The sequence below is a fragment of the Muntiacus reevesi genome, chromosome 2, assembly GCF_963930625.1.
Source record: "Muntiacus reevesi chromosome 2, mMunRee1.1, whole genome shotgun sequence".
In the NCBI taxonomy this organism is placed as follows: domain Eukaryota; kingdom Metazoa; phylum Chordata; class Mammalia; order Artiodactyla; family Cervidae; genus Muntiacus; species Muntiacus reevesi.
Window position 1 is genome coordinate 34622757 of NC_089250.1, and position 22801 is coordinate 34645557.

General features: G+C 42.5%; 1 protein-coding gene across 1 annotated transcript; it reads right to left on the reverse strand.

Moving 5' to 3' along the window:
• Positions 1-10130: 10130 nt before the first annotated feature.
• LOC136157818 (lysozyme-like protein 1) lies at positions 10131-21783 on the reverse strand. The gene is made up of 4 exons (XM_065919583.1): positions 21645-21783; positions 21000-21158; positions 11066-11144; positions 10131-10267 (listed from the first exon to the last, which is right to left on the reverse strand). The coding sequence occupies exons 1-4, from the start codon at positions 21781-21783 to the stop codon at positions 10198-10200; spliced, it is 447 nt and encodes a 148-aa protein (XP_065775655.1). The 3' UTR covers positions 10131-10197.
• Between the last annotated feature and the right edge of the window lie 1018 nt (positions 21784-22801).

Sequence of the window (22801 nt, forward strand, 5' to 3'; positions counted from 1 at the left end):
AGTGGGTTGCCATTTCCTTCTCCAGGGGATCTTCCCGACTCGGGGATCAAACCCGGGTCTCCTGTACTGCAGGCAGACACTTTAACCTCTGAGCCACCAGGGAAGCCCTTTCTTGTGTATAGGAGACTGAAATTCTGAATAAAATGTGTTTAGGGGTGTGTATTCAGGTAGTATAGTGTAATGATTAAGAGTAGTCTAGAAAAAATCTAGACTTGAATTACTTTAATTAGCTAACCTTGTATGACTAGACTGTTTTACCTTTCTCATTTGTAAAATGGGAGTAATATTAATTTCATAAGATTATTAAGGGAATTTAGTTATGAAAAATTCTTAGCTCTGTTACCAACATATAGGAATGTCTATTAAATATTATTATTACTATTATTATTTTTACTATTGTAATAGAGAAGAACAAATCTAACTCTGTATTGAATCTGTTTCTTTTACTTTAGCCTTGGTATTATGTTGCTTTTACTTCAAGTTAAGAATGGCTTCCCTGGTAGCTCAGTTGGTAAAGAATCCACCTACAATGCAGGAGACCCCAGTTTAGATTCCTGGGTTGGGAAGATCCCCTGGAGAAGAGAACAGCTACCCTCTCCAGTATTCTGACCTGGAGAATTCCATGGACTGTATAATCTATGGGGTTGCAAAGAGTCAGACATGACTGAGAGACTTAAAACAAAAAATGTTGCCTATAGCCTGAAATATACTGGAAAGCCCATTCTTAAGGCTCTGAACTTTAAAAGTATAACATTTTCCATTCATATAGGTAAGAAAGTTGCAGAACAGAGAATATTTGTCTTGTTGGAGATTTATAGGAACAGTATGGCCTGACCTATATGGACAGCTGCAAGAAAAAAGGATTCAAGCACCAAGAAGTTTGCAACAATCAGCCATACCTACTCCCCTTTTAGTATAAAAGAAGCCTGAATTCTAACTTAGGTAAAAATGGTTCTTTGGGACATTAGTCCACCATCTTCTCAGTCTGCTGGCTTTCCAAAGAAATCCTTGCCCCAACAACTTGTTTCTTGATTTATTGGCCTGTGGAGTGGTGAGCAGTATAAACTTGGACTTAGTAACATTATTATTACTATTCTCTGCATTACCACATTAATCTATCACATATGGAACACTGATGGATCAGCTAGCAAACCATGACCCCACATGCCAAACATTTTATATGCATTGCGGCAGGATATTTTTAGAATTTAGTTGATGGTTTTCTTCCCTCCTCCCACCCTTTTATTGTTCAAACAGGTAGCAGGTTACTTCTTGGGTACCCAAGTTGGTGGGTACAAACCATATGCTGTGCCATTAGACACAGCAAAAGTTCCCTAAGTGGATAAAAGGAATGTCAGATCAAATGGACTGATGCCTTAATAATAATTCTGGTGCTACATGCATGCTCAGTCACTTAAGTCGTGTCCAGCTCTTTGCTACCCTATGGACTATAGCCTGCCGGGCTCCTCTGTCCATGGGATTCTCCAGGCAAGAATACTAGAGTGGGTTGTCATGCCCTCCACCAGGGCATCTTCCTGACCCAGGGATCAAACCCGTGTCTCCTGCATTGCAGGCGGATTCTTTACCCACTAAGCCACCTGCAAAGCTCATCCTGGTGCTACGTGCTCTCGATTATTCTATTTACCCAAGTCCATAAAGTTAGGAAACTCAGTAGCTTTTTGGAGTGTACATTTGGCAGCACTCCTAGTAAAAGCACAAAAGAGAAAGTTCAGAAAATTTCTGCAGTTTCTGACCTATGCTGCAGAAGCATTTCAGATGCCTCAACTTTGCTAGGATCTACTGTAGGAGCATTTACAATATCCATTGTAAATCAACTATGCTTCAATAAAAAAATAACTTAAAATGTTCAGAATTTAGTAGTGCTCACCTGATTTTTTTCCCCCCTAATTTGGCCAACTTGGTCCAGTTCTTGTGGTTGCTTTGTCTGCAGGCTTCTTCCAAGCCCCAAGAGCTTGGTTTTCACTCAGCTTCACATGAGAAAGAAACTATAAGCCATTATAAGACTGCTTGGTCAACCTTCCTGTGGTTCCCCAGTTGATTAGGATGGGGCTGTTCAGAACCCACTCAATTTTAGAGTCAAAAGTCCTTCTTGTAGTGTTGAGGAGTGTGAGTAAGAAACCCTTGTGTTCAGCTCCCAGAAACCTTGGAATTGGCCCAGCTTGTGTCCTGACTTAAGCCTAATTAAAGCCAAGAGGTCAGTGATGGTAATACTCCCTGATGATACTTTGCAGTTCACTGAAGATGAAAAGTATGCAGTTCTTTCTGCTCTGGGAGGTCTGCTGGGCTAACCCATAGTAAAAATAATAATAAAAAAGTATGGAGCACTTGCTGTGAGCTAGAGTTCTTGTGAGGCACTTGAGTGCCCATCGCAGTCCCATGGATAACACTATTATCAGATTTGAAGATGAGGCAGAGGCTAGGAGGGTCCGAGTCACTCTCTAGGCTGCAGAGATGGGGCTGGAGCTGAGGTCTTGCCCACCACCTTCAAGCAGGAAGCAGCCTCTGGGAAGTAGGAGAGTTGGCACAACCAGGATCAAAACCTGGATCCCTCCTTCCCCAGCTGGTCCTCTTCCTCTTACATGGTGCTAAAGGCACTCTATATTTTGGATTATTAAACTTTAAGCAGCTTATAAACCCACTCAGTTTCACTCACCCTGCAGCTGGGAGTGATTAGCTTAGTACACGCCCTCCGGTCGGCACACAGATTACACGGGGCCCAGCTTTGCTCTCTCCAGCTCCGTCTCCTCCTGTAGCATCTCAACCCGGGTGCCCATCAGAGGTACAGGTTTACAAGTAAACGCTGATACCCTCTGCAGATGAAGTAAATAAGAGTCTGGGGTAGGGTGAGGGCAGACACGAATGTTTTCTGAAAGCTCCACATGAGCCCTGTGGCAGTTAGGGTTGGGAACCATCAACTGAGGTGTCAAGGTGTAAACCCTGAAGGTGGCTGTGGAAATGGCGCATCATCTCAGTCCTGTATGTGTCTCAGCCAGCGTTGCAGAGGGAGAGATGCAGAGTGTTCCGTGTAACACTTAGCCCAGGGCCACACACTGGGAATCTATCTGTTTTGGATGCTAATCAGCTCAGTTGCTCAATTATATCTGACTCATTGTGAACCCATGGACTATAGTCCTCCAGGCTCCTCCATCCATGGGATTTCCCAGGCAAGAATACTGAATGGGGTTGCTATTTCCTCCTCCAGGGGACCTTCCCAACTCAGGAATTGAACCTGCATCTCCTGAGTCTCAGTTTTGTTTTTATTTGTGAAGTACCCATGTGGTGCAAAAAAATCCACCTGCCACTGCAGGAGATACAGGAGACTCGAGTTTGATCCCTGGGTCAGGAAATCCCCTCAGTCATGTCCGACTCTTTGTGACTCCATGGACTGCAGCATGCCAGGCTTCACTGTTCATCACCAACTCCCAGAGCTTGCTCAAGCTCATGTTCATCAAGTTGGTGATGCCATCCAACCATCTCATCCTCTGTCATCCCCCTGTCTTCCTGCCTAATCAAACTAATCAAACTGATCACATGGGCCACAGCCTTGTCTAACTCAATGAAACTATGAGCCATGCCGTGTAGGGCCACCAAAGACGGCTGGGTCATAGTGGAGAGTTCTGACAAAACATGGTCCACTGGAGAAGGGAATGGCAAACCACTTCAGTATTGCTGCCTTGAAAACCCCATGAACAGTATGAAAAGGGCTACAGTCTACAGAGTCGCAAAGAGTCTGACACCACTGAGCATGCACACAGTTGATGTTAGTTTCAGGTGTATAACAAATGGATTCGGTTATACATATGTTCTTTTTCAGATTCTCTTCCATTATAGAGTATTACCAGATATTGAGTATAGTTCCCTGTGCTGTATAGCATATTGTTATTATTTCTCTATTTCATATGTATTAATAATAGTGTGTATCTCTTAGTCCCAAGCTCCTAATTTATCCCTCTCCCTCTTTCCCCTTTGGTAATCTTAAGTTGTGATTGTATGATTTCTACTCCTTTTCTCCCCCCCCCCTTTTTTTAACTGTTTTTCAAAAAAACCTTGGTTTATAACATTATATAACTTTCATGGGTATAGCATTATATTTCTACTGTATACACTATGGTGTGCTCAACACCAAAAGATTAGTTTCCATCTCCCCTGTCTGCTTGGATGCCTGGGGTCAGATCCTCAGGTCCAGGGATTGGTGCTAAGCCTTCTGAGGGAAATGGCTTCCTGAGGACCCAGGATGAGGCCAGGAACATGGGGGTACTTGATGTTCTTCTCCCAATGAGGAGACTAGGACCCAAGAGGCAGAGGAAGGCCTGTCCCCGTCAGGGTCCCTTTGAGTCTCTCTCTGGAAGTTCAAGGCCTTGACCTCACATTAGAATTGGGAGTTTTAAAAAAAAACCTCCAGGGAGCCTGATTAGCCCAAGTGAGCCAGGCCTGGGCATCAGCATTTTTTAAAAAACCTCCCAGGGATGCTTCTGTTCCGTGAGGGTTGAGGACCCCTGCTCTGGCACAGACTCTAAGCCTGCCCACAGGACCCCAGGCTGTCCTTCCCCTGGGTGCGGCTCCTCCTCCCCCTCCTGTGCGTCATTGGAGCTGGGTTCAAACGGCTCCTCAGGACTGCTTTTTCGGCACAGCATCCTGTGTTAGTCCTCCTGGTAGGGCCGAGAGGAGTTCCAAAGTCCACAGAAAAATCCCAGCTCCTGAAAGATTCTCCTCGTATCTGTCAGCTCCCGGCTGCCTGCACAAAACATTACTGTGGGAGTTTTTTCTTTCTTTCTTCTTCTTCTTTTTTAATTCCAAGTTCCTGGCAGCCACTAAAAAGGCAGAAGCTGACTTTGATAGACTGTCAGTGGAGTTGAAAATTGCAACTTTTAACAATTTTCAAAAACCTCACTTTTCTGGTCTGTCTTTTGCTTTGGATATGAGTGTTAGTCAGACACGGTCGTGTCTGACTCTTTGCAACCCCATGGACTGTAACCCACCAGGTTCCTCTGTGTGTGGGATTCTCCATCAAGAATACTGGAGTGGGTTGCCATATCCTTCTCTGGGGGAATCTTCCTGACCCAGGAATCAAACCTGGGACTCCTGCACTGCAGGCAAATTTTTACCATCTTGGCCTTTTCTTTGGATAGCCTGCCGGATACACACAGTGCCCTTCATGGGCCTGCGTGCCACCCGCCTTCCCCTCCTCCAGCCCCTAGAAGTTAACGCAGCACTGCTGACACCGTGTCCCTCTCTGCCATCACAGCCTGGCAGTGTTAAAACTCTCACCATCCTGTTCTGTCTACTCCCTGCCTTAGCCCTTTGGCCGGACTCCACTGCCTGGGTCAAAAGTGTGGCCTCAGTGCCCAAGACAGGAGCTGCAGTGCCCAGAGGCTGTGCCCGCCTCACCTCATTCTCCCCTTTTCCCCTTCTCCACTTCCTCCTCCAAAACCAGCTCTTCCTCTGCAAAGATAAGGCTCTCTTCTTAATTCTTGCATCCCCTTCCCCTGATTCCCATTTCCCTTTCTTCCTAATGCAGGCGGCCCTTTGTGAAGGAAGGGGGTGTGGGTCTTTGCACAAATATTTAATCTTTTCCAATCTGCCCTCTGCACTCCCTGTCAGTTCCCGGGGCTGAAACCACTCTGTTTGCTTTAGCTGGTAACAGGATACTGTTTTGAAAACTGATGCAGAAGTCCGATTACTTATGAATCCTGGCTTTATTTTGCATGAATGCTTTTCAAGGCCAACTATAGATTTATTTTTTCTTCCCTGCCAAGAATTATGCTGCCAGTGGGGGCGTGGTAGCGGGAGGGTGGGGCAGTCTAGAGATGCCTTTAACTTTTCACCCTGTGGGCTGGAAATCGAGCAGCGCAGCGCAGACCTGGTGAAACAAATTCGGCCTCTGTGTCGCTGGCAGGTTCCGTCAGAGAAGATCTCCCCCTCTCCCTTCAGGAAATGCCATTGTTTCACCCCAAATGTAATTCCACCTACTGAATTGTCTGCAGTCCCTGTTAGAAATCACCTGTTCAACCTACTGAAGAAAGAACAGTGTATCAATAGAAATAGAATAAGAATAAAGGAAGCCCTTTAGGGAAGCCCTGGTTGCTCAGCGATGAAGAATCTGCCTGCCAATGCAGGAGGTACAGGTTTGATCCCTGGGTTGGGAAACTCCCCTGGAGAAGGAAATGGCAACCCACTCCAGAATTCTTGCCTGGAGAATCCCATGGACAGAGGAGCCTGGCAGGCTACAGCCCCGGGGTCGCAAAAGAGTCGGATCTGACTTGGACTAAACAACAATAAACTGATTTTTATTAAAAGGGTGGTTTGTGCCATGTGCTTCTCAGTGTGAAAATGTGAGTTGCTCAGTTGTGTCCAACTCTTTGCAACCCCACGGACTGTAGCCTGGCAGGCTCCTCTGTCTGTGGTTTTCTCTAGGCAAGAATACTGGAGTGGGTTGCCATTTCCTTCTCCAGGAGATCTTCCCAACCCAGGGATCAAACCCAGGTCTCCCGCATTGCAGGCAGATTCTCTACTATCTGAACCACCAGGGAACCCCTATGTGCTTCTAACGCTGTGGCTAATCCCCACCACAGCTGTGTATGTCAGATATTATTCCCACTTCACAGGAGGGGAAACAGCATGGTAACAGGAGGGTCAGGTTTTTCAGAACAGCACCCACTTTAAGTCTTTTCTCTCAGTGTCAGACCAAATGGCCTAATATATATAATTGTTTGGAAAATGTGACCCGATATCATATTTTTCTGTTGAAGTCACCCCCAAAGTGGTCAAGGAGTCTGTGGAAACATAGACCTCATAAAATTATGGACTGAGAGCTTTTGGTGAAGTTTGGAGGAGAATACGTAGTGGGGAAAGAAAGAGCCCTTTGCAAAAATTGGCCTAGAATCCAGACCTGAAAACGCTCCTGGTTAACCCAAACCTGCAGTAATAAGGGAAAGAGGAAATGAATTATGGGACAGCACAGTCGCTATGGTGCTGTTCTCATGGATCACAGATATTTTAGAAAATATTAATTGGGGGAAACCTTGGAGCATAGTAAGTGAAAAGTGTGGCCTACAAAAATAAAGCTCCATAATTCCAACTTTATAAAAAGTAAAAAAAAAATTGGAAAGAAAGCCAGAAGCGTTAATGGTAGCTATCATTAAGTGGTTATCATTGAGGAGAATATTTTTAAAGTTTTGAAGAATAGTTTCTATATGTTGAATTATGAATATGTATACTTGTGAAAACCAGAGATCGCCTGATAAAGGGACCATAAGCCAGGAAAGGCAAACACCATGTTTCAACGCTCATGGTTTCATTTGGGTTATCAAGGAAGCACAACCCATCAATAAGGAGGTCTCGTGGTAAAAATTTTCAAGTTGCAGCCTTGGGTAAGAAAATATATTCTTTGTCTTTCTTCCCCTTCCCCTCTCCAGTGAGGCTGTTCGTTACCACCTGGCCTCTGACCTTTCTGCTGTTGCAGAAGGATCAACTGACACGGATGTGCTGTGTCTCTGTGATTCAGATGGTTTGCATGTGCCTCTTTCCCCCAGTCTCCTGAACTGTAGCACTAACTGGATGTGAGACAGAAAGAAAACGAGGCAAAGAGATGGTCACCTAGCCAAGTCATCATGCTGTGTAGCTGCCTTGAGGTCCCTAGAGGAAGCTCATTGTGGTCCAGAAACTCTGCCCCAGCTGGGGTGCCCCTGCATTCCCCTGCACCCCCAGCTCTCCCAGGCACTGGCTCTTTTGGAAGCTGGTTGTGTGAATTTCCATCCAGGATATCATAGCCCATCAGGAACTCCTAGCAACCTGACACTCCATGGAGCAGCTGCCCTGGATGACGGTGAAGTCTGTCGTGCTTTCTCAGGCCATGTCTACTCCTCAACTGAAAGAAATGATTTTCATCTTTTAGATTTGTTTTTTTTTATGTTGTTGTTAGGAGAAACTGAAAATCTATTTCCAAGTGCCTTAGAAACTGTAGAAGGGAATATAGATCTTAGTTGTTTATGTTAATATAATTTTGTTAAATAAAGATAATTAGGAAATAGGAGTGAGGGCTTCCCTGGTGGCTCAGAGGGTAAAGAATCTGCCTGCAATGGGGGAGAACCTGAATTCAATCCCTGGGTCAGGAAGATCCCCTGAAGAAGGGCATGGCAACCCACTTCAGTATTCTTGCCTGGAGAATTCCATGGACAGAGGAGCCTGGTGCGCTATAGTCCACGGAGTTGCAAAGAGTTAGATACAGCTGACTGAATTTCACTTTTAGAAACTATAAACGGGAATATAGATCTTAGTTGTTTATTTTAATATAATTTTGTTAAATAAAGATAATTAGGGAATAGGAGTAATATTTTCCTCTTGAATTTCAGAGGGCATTGATTGTGGAAAATTATCCAGGACCATGCATTTTTTATCCTAAATTATTATTTATGGAAACACTAAATGAAACATTTGAGGAGAGAAATAGTAGGTTTGCATGCTTAGAGCACTTACGAGTTTTGCACAGAGGTCAATCAAATTGTAGGGCCAGCCAGTTCCCCTTCATTTTGGATTTCAAAACACTCTTTTTGTTGTTGTTGTTAAAAAAAATTTCCTCTAGTCTTTGAATGACTGGCACCTGGTTCCACGCCCACATAAGTCATTAACATGGCACCACTGGTTTTAACAATGCAGGAGATTTGGCTAAGAATGGTACTGTGAGGTAGATGAATGACAATAATAATGAAAAATACATATTTATGGACTTTTACAAGTACTGATTATTAATTTAGTATAGCTTAATGGACTCTCAATTTTGTAGATTTTCTTCAATCCTGTTAAAGAATTGTTTTTTGATTCTTATATCAGAAGTTTCAAAAGTTTTTTTCCCCCTATGCTTTGTAATGCCTGTCAAATTGTCACAGGATTATGTTTGTTTAGACATATATAAAAGTTTACTTGTTTGGCAAGTAGCATTCAGATTTTTTAAAGCCTATTCCTGTGAGAAAAGCCTGTGGATGTGAAATGAGCCAACAGTAAAACCCAGGCAGTTGGCAATGAGAGAGTGTTTATGGGTTACTTTGGTGCTATCATAAAACCCATCGACCTGACTAGTGAGGACTTCCTTCCAACCAGGCAACATATTTCCAAGCATAACCATTTTTCCAACAAACCTCAAGTTAGTGCATTCTCGAGGTCAGATTGCATTCAACTTGACTCTGAAGTTCTAACAAGATAGCCCAACCACATCTAACTCTAGCCAGGACAGAGAATGGACAAGACAAAACTTAGCATAGCAGAGCCGCCCAAAAGAGAAACCATCTCTGCATGGAGCAGAAAGCATCCTGGGAATATCTTTGGGATCTGGGCTTCTCAGCCCACAGTTTCAGGTAATGAAGTATCTTTTAGATAGTCAGGTCAGTTTCCAGACCAAACTAATAAAATATAAGTCTAGAAACAATTTTGCCCTGAGGATGTAAGTGTGGTTTTTGATAGTGATAGTAAAAGTTGTTAAGTCGTGTCTGACTCTTTGCAATCCCATGGACTCTGCCCATGGGGATTCTCCAGGCAAGAATACTAGAGTGGGTTGCCATGCCCTCCTCCAGGGGATCTTCCCAACCCAGGGATCGAACCCAGGTCTCCTGCATTGCAGGTGGATTCTTTACTGTCTGAGCCACCAGGGTTTTTGATAGATTAAACTTAAATAGATGTTGGAATACATGGGGAACACTGGAGCTAAGAGCTGCAACTTAAGTATTTGGTCCCATTAGAATGTTTCTCACAACTGCCTGGAGGAAGTGGGAACATTCTCTCCAGGACAGCTGAGCTGAGAAAGGGCTATCCATCCGATGACGAGGAGAAGGACTCAGTGCTCCAGGACAGAGGTCAGCAAACTACAGTCATTCCTCTAGTGTTCCCCTGGACCTGAGAATTGTATTTTTAAAATAAGCAGCCATAAAGATGAGAAGTTTGCTCCTCCTAGGACTAGAACATTTTATAGGTGACTTTTCAAGTCTTAACCTTGTGCTATGATGACATCATTGAAACTGAGTCAGGGTGAAGTCAAGACATTTAAATGGAAATATTTATTTCCTTAAAAATATAGCTTAACTCTCCCTATCCAACTTTGAGAAGGACCATCAGGAGGATGGAGGACAAGATGACATGACCACTCTCACTAGGGGCCGACATGAGGCATCCTTGGTACTGTCCAATTCATGAAACCTCGCATCCCTTTTTCCACTCAGACAGGTCTCTGCCCTCACAGTTCTTCTTCCAGCCTTGCCTGGGGAGGAAAGGGAAGAAGGAACAACAGAGCAAGTGTGACAGTCCAAATGCGCTGAGGCTCAAAAACCACAGACAAGGAACCCACTTAACCAGCAGTGCCCAGGCTTTAGCATCATTTGTTTCTGGCCCTGATCTAAGTCCTGATCTAAAGACTCCATCCCTTTTGCCTTAAGACTTTCCTCTCCCTGGTTTTCTCCTAGTCTATATGAACCTCAGCAACAAGCAGACAACTTTTATAAGGATGGGGGCATTTAGTTAAACATCCACCTCTCTTAAAATTTGGGTTCTGCAAGTGAGTGACCCAATCAGCAACGTTCACAAGAAAACACAGCCACAGAGAGCTGGTGTGCACTGGCTAAGCCATAGCTCACACACCACCTGGGGAAGTTTCCTGTCAATGTCTCATGAAACCGACATGGTTAGTTTCCTCTCACTGCCACTGACTTCCCAAATCTTATCCAAATTTAGAGCAAGCTGGAGCTTTTTCTTCTGGTGTATTGTCTTCACTGATGTTCTCCAGTTCACATGAGAAAACAGCCCTCTATTCATTGTTTGGAACATCTTGATGTGAAAAGCAATTGCAAATAATTCTGACTCCCTAAACTTCTACTCCCCATACTAATCCCAGGTTCACTGCACATCCACACAGTGATGGAAGACGACATAGACAAGGTCAAGTGGAAATCACTGGACCACTCTGCAGAGGTGACCTTGTTCCCATCCCCTGCAACTCTGATGGACACACACACTAAGGGTCTCACCCATGTCAGCTTGTCTCCCAAGGAAAGACTCTTACCAGTAGTTCATGCCATCCGTTTCTTTAACAATTTTCTTGGCACAGATAATTGCATCCGTGAGATCGTCAGTGATCAAGGCTATAAGAGAGAGTAGTAGAGGGTTAGCTGAGAATTTGCTGTTGGAGGAGGGGAAGCCCAAATCGGATTTTCTTCACTTTTCTCACTGCATTTTGGAGCAGGAAGGTTGGAAAAACTATGAGCTGTCTCTCTTTTTTTTTGTTCCACTTCTTCACAAAGAAAGGATTGTTTTTGTTTCTAGGCCATCCACATCTTAAAGTTTAGGACTCTTTGGTAGAGGACTAGACCATCCCTGAAAGGTTTTTGGAAGTGTGTTTAGGGAAAACACAATAGGAAAAAAAAAATTTTTTTTTTTTGAAAAGTGTTTAAGGGAAAACACAATAGGAAAATGTTTATGTCCTAAAGAAAGATAAAAGTTAGACAGGATAGTAGTGTTTTCTTTACTCATGTTAATTTGGCATGTAAGATCTCTTTATATGTAATGATTAAACTTCTATTTATTATAGCTTTCTGGTTTGTGCATTAACTTTTTTTTATACCCAAAGTATTTTTCACATGCAGAAAACTTTAAGCTTTATGTGAAACCTTTGCCTTTATTACTTTTTCTATGGCTTTCAGACATAACAAATCTTTCAACTGAAAATGTATTAACTCATATCACTTCACCAGAAGTGACCTCAAAATCCGTCTCAACATGAATATGACAGGAAAAGGCAAATAAACAAAAAAACCCAACATCATTTCTGTTTCAGGTTGCGTTCTCCAGAAGTAGATGTGGAGGTGAGCTTGGGGTGCAAGGTGTTTTTGTTAGGGATCCACACCTGTAGAAGAATGGGTGGAAGCAGAAGTGGGCAGAGGAGACTGTATCTGTGATCTACAGAGGATATTCTGCTAGACCTGCACGCGGAGAACAAGGGTCCCACTGGGGGTGAAGCAGGTTGCTAGTCTGGAGATGCTGTGGACAGGTTGGTGGGAAGGGTAGGTGCTGCAGGCTCAGGCTGTACAATCCATGGAAAGTGTTTGTCAGTGTCCCACTTTGTTCTACCATTTTATTGCACAAGTGAGATGTTTTGCAAAGACCAAAAAACAAACAACAACAAGTTGCATGGAACCTTGAATTTCTTTGCAAAAATATGTTAAAGGGGTAGGGGGCGGGGGAATAAAGAACCTGGCTCTGGGCTAAAATGTGGAAACATAGTGAAATCACCACAGTGGGGCAGCAAAGGGGCAGAAATGAGCCCAGGGAGCACGTATGTACAAGGACCTGAGCCAATAGTGGCTTCTGCTCAGTGTTCACATAGACAATTCTGTCCAGTCACACACGGATAAGGAGAGGGTTCTGTTGAATATCAAACATCATTCAAGGGAATTTTTTATTCTCCCCCATCCAACAACAGAAAACAGCAACAATCTACACAAAAAGAACCATTTCTTTTCAGTGGCGTTCTACTGCAAAACCAGCCTCTCCTCAACATCCCCCTGGCCCCATAAAAGTGTCACTACCTTGCCCAGAATTTACATCTCCTTGACCTTTCTGAAGTGGCAACAGCCAACTCAGATACCAGGCTGGTAGGAGAAACAGAGATTGATACAGGTGGGCTATACTAGATACAGGAGGCAATGACTGCTTTCTTAAAATCTATTTTAATAAGGACTAAGTTACTGGAGGGAAACAAAAATGGCTATTATATTATTATATGCGTGTGTGTGTGTATACATAGGTGAATTTATATCTCTATATAACAAAGACTGTGGTCAAATAATTTGGGGATGGTTGACAGCCATTTGAGGCATATGGTCTGGTCTGGGAATGAGAAGAGGACTAGCTTCAGTAGATGGGCATGAGGTGCGTGTACTTTGTACACACATGAGATGCCACCTACGCTGCTCACACACCCCAATGCTAGGTTGTTTCCAGGTTTCCATGACGAATAGCCTTACTTCTGTAATCCATGGGACAGAATGACATTGTCGCTAATTATAGACTCTCTGGCCTGAGGCTGGGGGAGGACAGTCATGGAGGGTGATTAGGATATAAAACCAACATCCTGTTTTCTATTTTAAAGCTTTCCCTAAAAATCCCAAGCTCTTTTTATGAGAAAACAGATATGAGTGATCCTTCACCTCTAACCATAAGCCATCTAGCATTTTAATTTCTGAGAATCCACTGTTGTCTTGTAAATATACGTTTAGCCCACACTTCGTTAATTGTTCCACTGAACAATATTCAGTTAGTAAACTGCACATAAAGTCAAGCTTGGCCATGATGCACTAGAGATTTTCTCTCCTACTGTAACAGCTAGACAACTAGACAACAACGAATGCAGAATCTTTGAGGGATAGAAACCAGATGAGGTGAACGTTGGGATTGCTGTGACTTTCTGCCCAGAGGCACTTTCCAGACCACAAAGGTAGAATCCAGGCAGACCATGGCAATCTAAGTAGAGGAGACAGAGATCAGAAGCCAAGACAATTGGAATTTATGGAAAGGGGTCCCTTTGAGGACAGAGTCACAGAGGAGTGTGCCAGAACTCTGCAGAGAGAGATCTCTGAGTCTTTGAAAAACTCCATGAGAGTAACTAGAAAACTGCTACCAGGAACCTTAGCAATTGCACGGCTCACACGGGCAGACGTGATCTGTTACTGGCCAGAGGAGAGAGACTTTGCTGAGTCCTGGTTTATTCAAGAGATGCTGTAAGCCAGAAAGATAAAGAACATTACAGTATACTAACACATGTATACGGAATTTAGATAGATGGTAGCGATAACCCTATATGCAAAACAGAAAAAGAGACACAGAAGTACAGAACAGACTTTTGAACTCTGGGGGAGAACGTGAGGGTGGGATGTTTTGAAAGAACAGAATGTATATTATCTATGGTGAAACAGACCACCAGCCCAGGTGGGATGCATGAGTCAAGTGCTCGGGCCTGGTGCACTGGGAGGACCCAGAGGAGTCGGGTGGAGAGGGAGGTGGGAGGGGGGATAAGGATGGGGAATACGTGTAACTATATGGCTGATTCATGTCAATGTATGACAAAACCCACTGAAATGTTGTGAAGTGATTGGCCTCCAACTAATAAAATAATATTAAAATGAAAAAAAAAAAAAAAAAAAAAGAGATGCTGTAGATAAATACCTTGATAGTAAGGCTGCACAAGCCCTCCCATAAAGACTACTCTAGAATGAACCAGACCAGAATCAACTGCTTGCCAAGATGACCTTGAATAATCCTTAAAGGGACACAGCATAATCCAGACACTCAACAATGTAATATACATGCAATCTAGTATCCAGTAAAAAATTGATCATATGTACAAAAAGGTATGAAAACATAACTCACAGCCAGGAGAAAGACCTAGAAATGACAGAGATGATTGAATTAGATAAGAAATTTAAAACAGTGCTTATTAAAAAAAAATAAAACAGTGCTTATAAATATGTTTATTGATAGCACAGATTTATAGGAAAACATCAATCAAATGAAAGAAATAATTACCTGGAATTGAAAAAATACAATATCTGAAATGAAACATTCAATTGCTGAATTTAATAGATCAGGCACTTCACAAAAATGATCAGAGATCTTGAACATAAAATGATTGAAAATAAAACACAGAAAGGGAAAAAGTCTGAAAAAAAAAAGAGTCTCGGTGACCAATGGGAATATAAAAATGATCTAGCATGTGTGTTATTAGACTCTTAGAAGGAGAAAGTTTAAACATTATTCACTCAGGGATCCAAAATTTTAGTGAATACCAAGCAAAATAAAAACAAAAATATAGGCATTTGTGATCAAATTGCTAGATACTGTTGATAAAAAATTGTAAAAGGGGATGGAGAAAAAGGACAAGATACACACAGGGAACTCAAGTGAAAAAATCACTGATTTCTCATAATAAACAAGTCAAGCAGAAGATAATGGACATATTTAGTAAGCTGAGAGAGAAATATCTGTCAGCTTGAAAGTGAAAGTGAAGTCTCTCAGTCGGGTCCGACTCTTTGCTACCCCATGGACTGTAGCCTACCAGGCTCCTCCATCTATGGGATTTTCCAGGCAAGAATACTGGAGTGGGTTGCCATTTCCTTCTCCATCTCTCAGCTTAGAGTTTTATATACATAGAAAATATCTCTTGTAGAAGAAAATGCAATATAGACATTTTCAGACACACAAAAGCAGAAAGATGCTTCCTAGAAGAATTCTACTCCAGGAAATTGTTCAAGGATGTTCTTTAGGCTGAAAGAAAATAGCCCTTAACTGTGTGTCCAAATGAAGGCACCAAAGGTATAGAGAATGTGGTAATTGGTAAATGTGTGTGTGCTCAGTTGTATCTGACTCTTGTGACCCCATGGACTGCAGCACGCCAGGATCCTCTGTTCACGGAATTTTCCAGGCAAGAATACTGGAGTGGGTTACTATTTCCTCCTCCAGGGCATCTTCCCAACCCAGGGATAGAATCTGAGCCTCTTGCATTGGCAGATGGATTCTTTACCACTGAACCACCTGGAAAGCCCCAAATGATAAATATTGTGTGGTAAATATAAAGAGATCCTTCTCATCTGAACATTTTACTTAAAAGATAGTAATTTAAAGCAAAAATAATAAAAAAAAAAATGTACTGTGTCTATACATGTTGTGAGGTGTAGAGCACGCATGTAATGTATGTAAAAATGCATTCATCACGCTTCCCTGGAGGCTCAATGGTCAAGAATCTGCCTGCCAACGCAAGAGACACGGGTTTAGTCGCTGGTCTGGGAATGTCCCACATGCTTTGGAGCAACTAAGCCCATATGCCACAGCTACTGAACCTGTGCTCCAGATCCCGGGGACCCATGACTGCAACTACGGAAGCCCACGCGCCCTAGAGCCCATGCCCTGAAACAAGAGAAGCCACCACAATGAGAAGCCTGAGCATAACTAGAGAGTAACCTCCATTTGCTGCCACTGGAGAAAAAGACCACATGGCAACAAAGACCCAGCATAGCCAAAAATAAATAAAATTATTTTTTAAAAGCATTGTGAAGTGTATAACGTGTGGAAGTAAAAAGGACGACAACTTAGCACAGAAGACATGATGGGGAAAATTGAACCACAGTAGTATAAAATTCTTATGCAGCAGATCCTTGAAAAACATTGGTTTGGATTTTTTTTTGATGAATACATTGGAAACTTTTTTTTTTTTGTGATTTGTGACAGTTTGAAAACACTTGTAGACCACATAGCCTAGCAATATCAAAAATTAATAAAAAGTTAGATATATGATAAATGCATAAAATATATGTAGGCACTCAGTTTAGTTCAGTTGCTCAGTTGTGTCCAATTCTTTGTGACCCCATGAACTGCAGCACGCCCAGGCTTCCCTGTCCATCGCCAACTTCCAGAGCTTGCTCAGACTCTTGTGCATTGACTTGGTGTTGCCATCCAAACATCTCATCCTCTGTTGTCCCCTTCTCTTCTGTAGGCACTTAGTCTATCCTTAATAGGTACAAGGTGAGTGTTATTTAATATAAAATTAACAATGTGTAAGCTCTCTTGGGCTTCCCTAGTGGCTCAGATGATAAAGAATCTGCCTGCAATGCTGGAGACCTGGGTTCAGTCCCTGGGTTGGGAAGATCCTCTGGAGAAGGGAACAGCTACCCACTCCAGTATCCTTGCCTGGAGAGTCCCATGGACAGAGAAGTCTGGAGAGCTACAGTCCATGGGATCACAGAGAGTCAGACACGACTGAACAGCTTTCACTTTAGCTCCCTTCCTGTTTTATAACTTTGCCTTCAGAGAATTATATTACCGTACAGTATATGTCTCTTTCTCTCATTTAAAAATGCAACAATGCTTCCAATACTTTATTATGGATATGACTGTAATACTGCATGCCATTAAAATTTTCTAACCATTCATTAGAGTATAGGCTGGGCTATTATGAGGCAATTGTATTGATAGCACTAGGCGATCATAAAATGATCATATTGTTGCTTCTTGGTTATTAATGCATGAATCATTATACCTATAAATATGAATTCCTTTTTCACATTATCTTTCATTTTAGTGTCCAGTGTTAGTAATATATATAACATCTACAGTGTTTTGTATCATCTAAAACAAAATTGATGTAGGTACTGACAGATGATTCATCTTATAAACATAAGCTTACAGAATCAGTATATATGATAGAGTAAATGTATTTTCTCTTCCTTATCATTTTCTTAACTTTTTTTTCCTCTAGCTTACTCTATTGTAAGAATACAGTATATAATACATATACAAAATATGTGTCAGTCATCTGCTTATGCTGTTGGTAAGGCTTCTAATCAATGGTAGGTTTTAGTAGTACCTTGTTCAAGTGTCAACTTTATTATATGTGAAGTGGTATAATGTTATTTGGAGGTAGAAAGTGATGCATATTGTAAACCCTAGAGGATCTGCTAAAAATAAAACAGAAATGAAGTTAATAAGGGCTTTCCTGGTGGCTCAGATGGTAGAGAATCAATCTGCAATGCAGGAGACCCGGGTTTGATCTCTGGATTGGGAAGATCCCCTGGAGAAGGGAATGGTTACCCACACCAGTATTCTTGCCTCAAAATCTCATGGACAGAGGAGCCTGGAGGGCTACAGTCCATGGGGTTGTAAAGAGTCAGACACAACTAAGCAACTAATTAAGCATGCACACATATACTTAAAAAGCCAATGATAGAAATAAAATCGAATACTGGAAAATATTCAATTAATCCAAAACTCAGGAAAAATAAACCAAGAGTAGATGGATAGATGGAACAAATAGGAAACAAATAACAACATGGTGGATTTTAAAGTTATCATATCAGCAATTACATTAAATATAAATGATCTAAATCAAAGTTCAGTACAAACTTTGGCCCACAGACCCACCCTCCATTTTTGTACATAAAGTTTTATTAGAACACAATCATGCCTATTCATTTCTATACTGTCTGTGGCTGCTTTTGTGCTGTATGGCAAGTAGAATAATTACAAAAGAGACTATATGGCTCAGAAAACATAAAATATTTATTATCTGTTCCTTTCAGAAAAAGTTTCATGATCTAAACATTCCTGTGAAAAAGCAGAGATTGTTGGACAAGCTCTAAAAGCAGCATTCAATTATATGCTGTCTATAAGAAATTCATTCTAAATTAAATATACCAAAGATATTAATAATAGGCTTTTTTCATTTGAAGTTTTCATTTTGCTGCATAATCTATACTTTCAACAAATTACTTTTATCTGGTTTTTGTTGTTGTTGGTGGTGGTCTCATTTTCTCATGCCAGTAACAGCCTATGAAGTCTAGTCATTGGCAGACTTCTAGTTAGCTGCACTTATTTAAGAGAAGGATGCTTAAAAAAAAAAAAGCTGTTTACGAGTCCAGTACAGAGATGGGGATTTTCAACTGTGCATCTCACTGAGGGAGATCTAGCTAGTTTGTCCACAGGGAAGCCCCCACTCAGAATCTAATTTTCCTTTTCCTCTCTCTGGATTCCCCAGACTAGGGTCTTCTCTTCTGGAAAGACTAGGCTGGCTGCCATCATTCAGGGATCAGAGTGGAGGGAGGTGATTGGAACTACAGGAACTTGACTCCCTCTTAGGATGGAACTCTCACACTCAGATGTTGGTGAGGTCCTTCAATGAGAGAATTTCTACCTATTCTGTCCAAGAGAGAGCTCCAGTAACTTGCCAGGGTTGGGAGGAGCAGTCAATAGATGAATGGAATCAGGAGATGAGTCAGCTGCTGTTTAACTGACTTTCCAATTAATCATACCATTTTTAGCCTGCCTTCACCCCAGTTTCTGGAAGTAGCTGATGTTGTTGATTTCTGAGCTCTTTTGGGATCCCGTGGTTGCTTTTTGGCTTTCGCATGGTCATCTTAGGATTGAGATTTCTCTAATTGCTAAATTAGTCACCATTAGTCCTCTCACTTTCAGCTTCGAACAATACTTATACATCCAACTGCCATATTTAACTGGAAGACTCTAGTGGCTAGCTCACAGGGTATGCTAATGAGATTAACCAGGAAGGGGAGGGTTTTAAAAAGTCATATCTGTAGAAAAATGAAGGTATTGAATGTTTTAGCCTGGGAGATAAGATTTGGAGATGAGAGGTACCTCCTAATCATCATTTTCAAATATTTGACAAGTTGAAGGCAAAAGGAGAAGGGAGCAGCAGAAGATAAGATGGTTAGATAGTATCACCAACTCAATGGGCATGAATTTGAGCAAACTGCAGGAGATAGTGGAGGACAGAGGAAATTGGCATGCTACAGTCCATGGGGTCACAAAGAGTTGGACACAACTAAGCGACTGAAGAACAACAATATATAAAATAGAGAAAATTTGTTTTTAATAAATCCAGAAGGAGAAACCAGCATTAGTGGGAGAATGCTATGAAGAGATGGATTTTGGCTCAACAAAAGAATGTTCTAAAATAAGGGCTGACCAAAAATTGAGTGGTTGGCCTCAGGAGGTAGTGAGCATTCCGTAGTAAAGTAGGGGCAGGGACTACTAATTTATTAGGTAAATTAACACAGTGTGCAGTCATTCATACATTCACACTAGGTTACTGATTATCTTGTGCATGTCTACGAGAAATTAAAAGTTTATTTCCTGCTCTTAAGGAATTTGCTGGAGAATTTTTTTTTAATTTTATTTATTTATTTATTTATTTTTGCTGGAGAATATTTTATGGCTCCCTGTCTTCACCCTTTTTATCTTCCCTCCATTGATTTAGTCAATGAATATTTCTTGAGCTCCAACAATGGCCAGGGAGCATTCTAGGCACTGAGAATGCATCAGTGATTGAAATAGAACTCCTGCCCTCATGGGGTTTGCATTTTACAGGTGAGCAAACAAGACAGTCACTTACTTTGCTTCAACCTTCTACTGCTGTCTCTTGCATGCTCTTCTCTATATTGCCAGCCATGACCATCATTCAGGTCTGTTTATTTCTCACCTCAACAATTGGAGGGGCAATTAAACTGCCTCTTCTTTAATCTCTCTCATATCCAGCTTGCACATTCATTTTTCTGAAGCAATGACGAATTAACTGACCCATTCTGATTCCCTGTTACGGGCAGAAATCAGCTGAGGGCACTCACCTCGGCTTGGGTCCCAGCGCCCTTCGTGGTCAGATAGTCATCAAACTTTCCAACCACATGTCTTGTTATATTTTATGCACATTTTTGCTCTTTTGTTCTTCTTAACTGGAATAACACTTCTCTATCCTTGAATATCCAAATCTTATCTATTTTCCAAATATTAAATAAAATATCATGCTGCCTATAAAGCTTTCCATAACCTTAGTAATAACATCTCTTTCCTCTGAAGCTCACACCTATTTACAGTCATTTATATAACTTTGTATAAGCACTCTTCCTTAATACCAGAATTCATGTCTAAAGAGTCCTGCTATGCTCAATTCTATGCCCACATATATTTCTTGAGTGATTAAATAGAAAGACTTAGAAATAAATTCTAGCATCATTTCTACTGTTGAAGAAGTGCTATGTGAAGTGAATTTGTTTCATTCTGTATAAAGAAGCATCAACTGCATCTTTTGAGTGGATTGCTTACGGAAAGCAGCTAGCAAACAGCTTTCTCCTTCTTAATGAACAAATTTAACCTCTCTATGCATGGAAGGGTAGTCAGGTCGTTTGTCCAGGCCCCGGCTTTTGTGGTGGGCTTCATAAAACCCACCCTGGATAGAATAAGCCATCTTTGGACAAGTTGACCACAAGGTTGTGAGTGCCACTTTGGGGAACTCTTGAATAATTTATAATAATTTATTTACACACCCACTTGCACATCTGAACTTCCAAATTTTGCGTAAAGCAGAAGATGGGTGGATATTCCATGGCCAGCTTTCCTGTCTGCTCCTAAGGGCAATATCTGCAGAATCAGAAGCCTACCTGAGCAGGCCACGTGACAGCGGTTTTTTTCCTGTAGCTTCGCACTTCTGCACCACGTGTCACTGTTAATCTGAAAGATGCCGTAGTCGGTGCTTCCGTCCTCCAGCCGGGTCTGAGCCGTGGTGTTGTAGTGGCTCTCGTAGTAGGCCATGCAGATCCCTAGAGGGGGAAATAGCCAGGAGTGTCAACAAAAGCAATTCATTGTTTCCTCCTACCTGCTCTCAGGGGAGCGCTCCCTTACACGTATTACACCCACGCTCTGCTCCCGACACGCCCTGGGGAGTGTCAGGGCCGGTAGCACGCCTGAGCGGCACAGGATGGGCAGGGGGGCACACCTAGTCAGTGGCCGACCCTGGACCAGACTAAACATCAGGTCTGCCCCTTGCAATGCCAGCCAGAGGAAGCTGTTTTCTCCTTTCCTCACTGGTGTCAATCACACAGGACTCTAGGAGTGAGGACAGGATGGGCAGGGAGGAGGAGGGAAGCTCCGGAGAGCAATAGTGGAGGACAGGCAAACAGCCAGCAGCCGTCGCTGGTGGGGCAGAGCAAGGACAGGAAGCAAACAGAAGTGGGTACGGGAGGGGCCTTTGGCATCTCAAGGAAGAGTTAAAGGGCACAAAGAGAACAGGAAGGGGGAAATCTCACAGTTTCCAAGGCTAAAGCCTCGGTAATTGTCCAGGCTGGCCCTCGAAAATATTTTTGCCAGTTTACATCGAGTGTAGATTTTGGGCTCAATGACTGTGACCAGGCAGCCCATCAGGGCCAAAATACCAGCAGCCTTCATCCCCAGGCCTGTTGGAAGCAGAACCTGTCAAGAATAAGAGACCACATCAGACAACCCCGCTTGATTCCCAAGACCAAGTTTCTTGCCAACAAGAACTTCCAAATCTGCCAGCCTGAATGTAGCCTGTCACTTGTAAACACTGAGAACCAGCATCAGGGAAAACCCAAGTGCCAATAGTACATAGTACAGGGAAGGGATGATTGCAGGCTCTGTAAAACTTTCTACATGGCTGTGCATGCGTGTTCAGTTACTTCAGTCACGTCCAACTCTTTGTGACGCCATGGACGGTAGCCCACCAGGCTCCTCTGTCCAAGGGATTCTCCAGTCAAGAATACTGGAGTGGGTTGCCATGCCCTCCTCCAGGGGATCTTCCCAACCCAGGGATCAAACCTGAGTTTCTTTAGGCTTCCTGCACTGGCAGGCAGATTCTTTACCACTAGTGACACCTGGGAAGCCATTCTACATGCTACTTTCAAGTAAATGCTAAGCTCCTGGGACCTGGCAAGCAAAGGAATCAACCTTCCTTTACTGATGTCCAGAAAGAATCCACAGAGGGTGACATATTCCTCAGATTCCCCATTTTAACTCTATGAATAGAAATAACCAGAGTACAATGAGGTAAGCATCACCTGTATACATAGAATCAGACATCTCGGTTTCAACCAGAGATGGATATACATGGGTCTTCACAGACAACCTTAAGATTTATTGTTGGGAGTTTATTGAAGGGAGAAGATTTTTAAAGAAGACAGGAAATGTTTTATTTTTTATGTTTATTTTAAAAAAACCTTTTTATTTTACATTGGAGTATAGCTGACTACTGGGCTTCCCCGGTGGCTCAGACAGTAAAGAATCCACCTGCAATGTGGGAGGCCTGGGTTCAATCCCTGGGTTGGGAAGATCCCCTGGAGCAGGGCATGGCAACCCACTCCTGTATTCTTGCCTGGAGAATTTCATGGACAGAGGAGCCTGGTGGGCTACAGTCCATGGGGTCGCAAAGAGTCAGATATGATGAGCG

Coding starts and splice junctions, on each gene's coding strand:
- LOC136157818 (XM_065919583.1), bottom strand. CDS start 21,783: ATGAAGGCTGCTGGTATTTTGGCCCTGATGGGCTGCCTGGTCACAGTC. Junction 11,145..20,999: donor CTGTCACGTGGCCTGCTCAG/GTAGGCTTCTGA, acceptor TCTCTCTTATAG/CCTTGATCACTGACGATCTC. Junction 10,268..11,065: donor ACGGATGGCATGAACTACTG/GTAAGAGTCTTT, acceptor TTTCCTCCCCAG/GCAAGGCTGGAAGAAGAACT.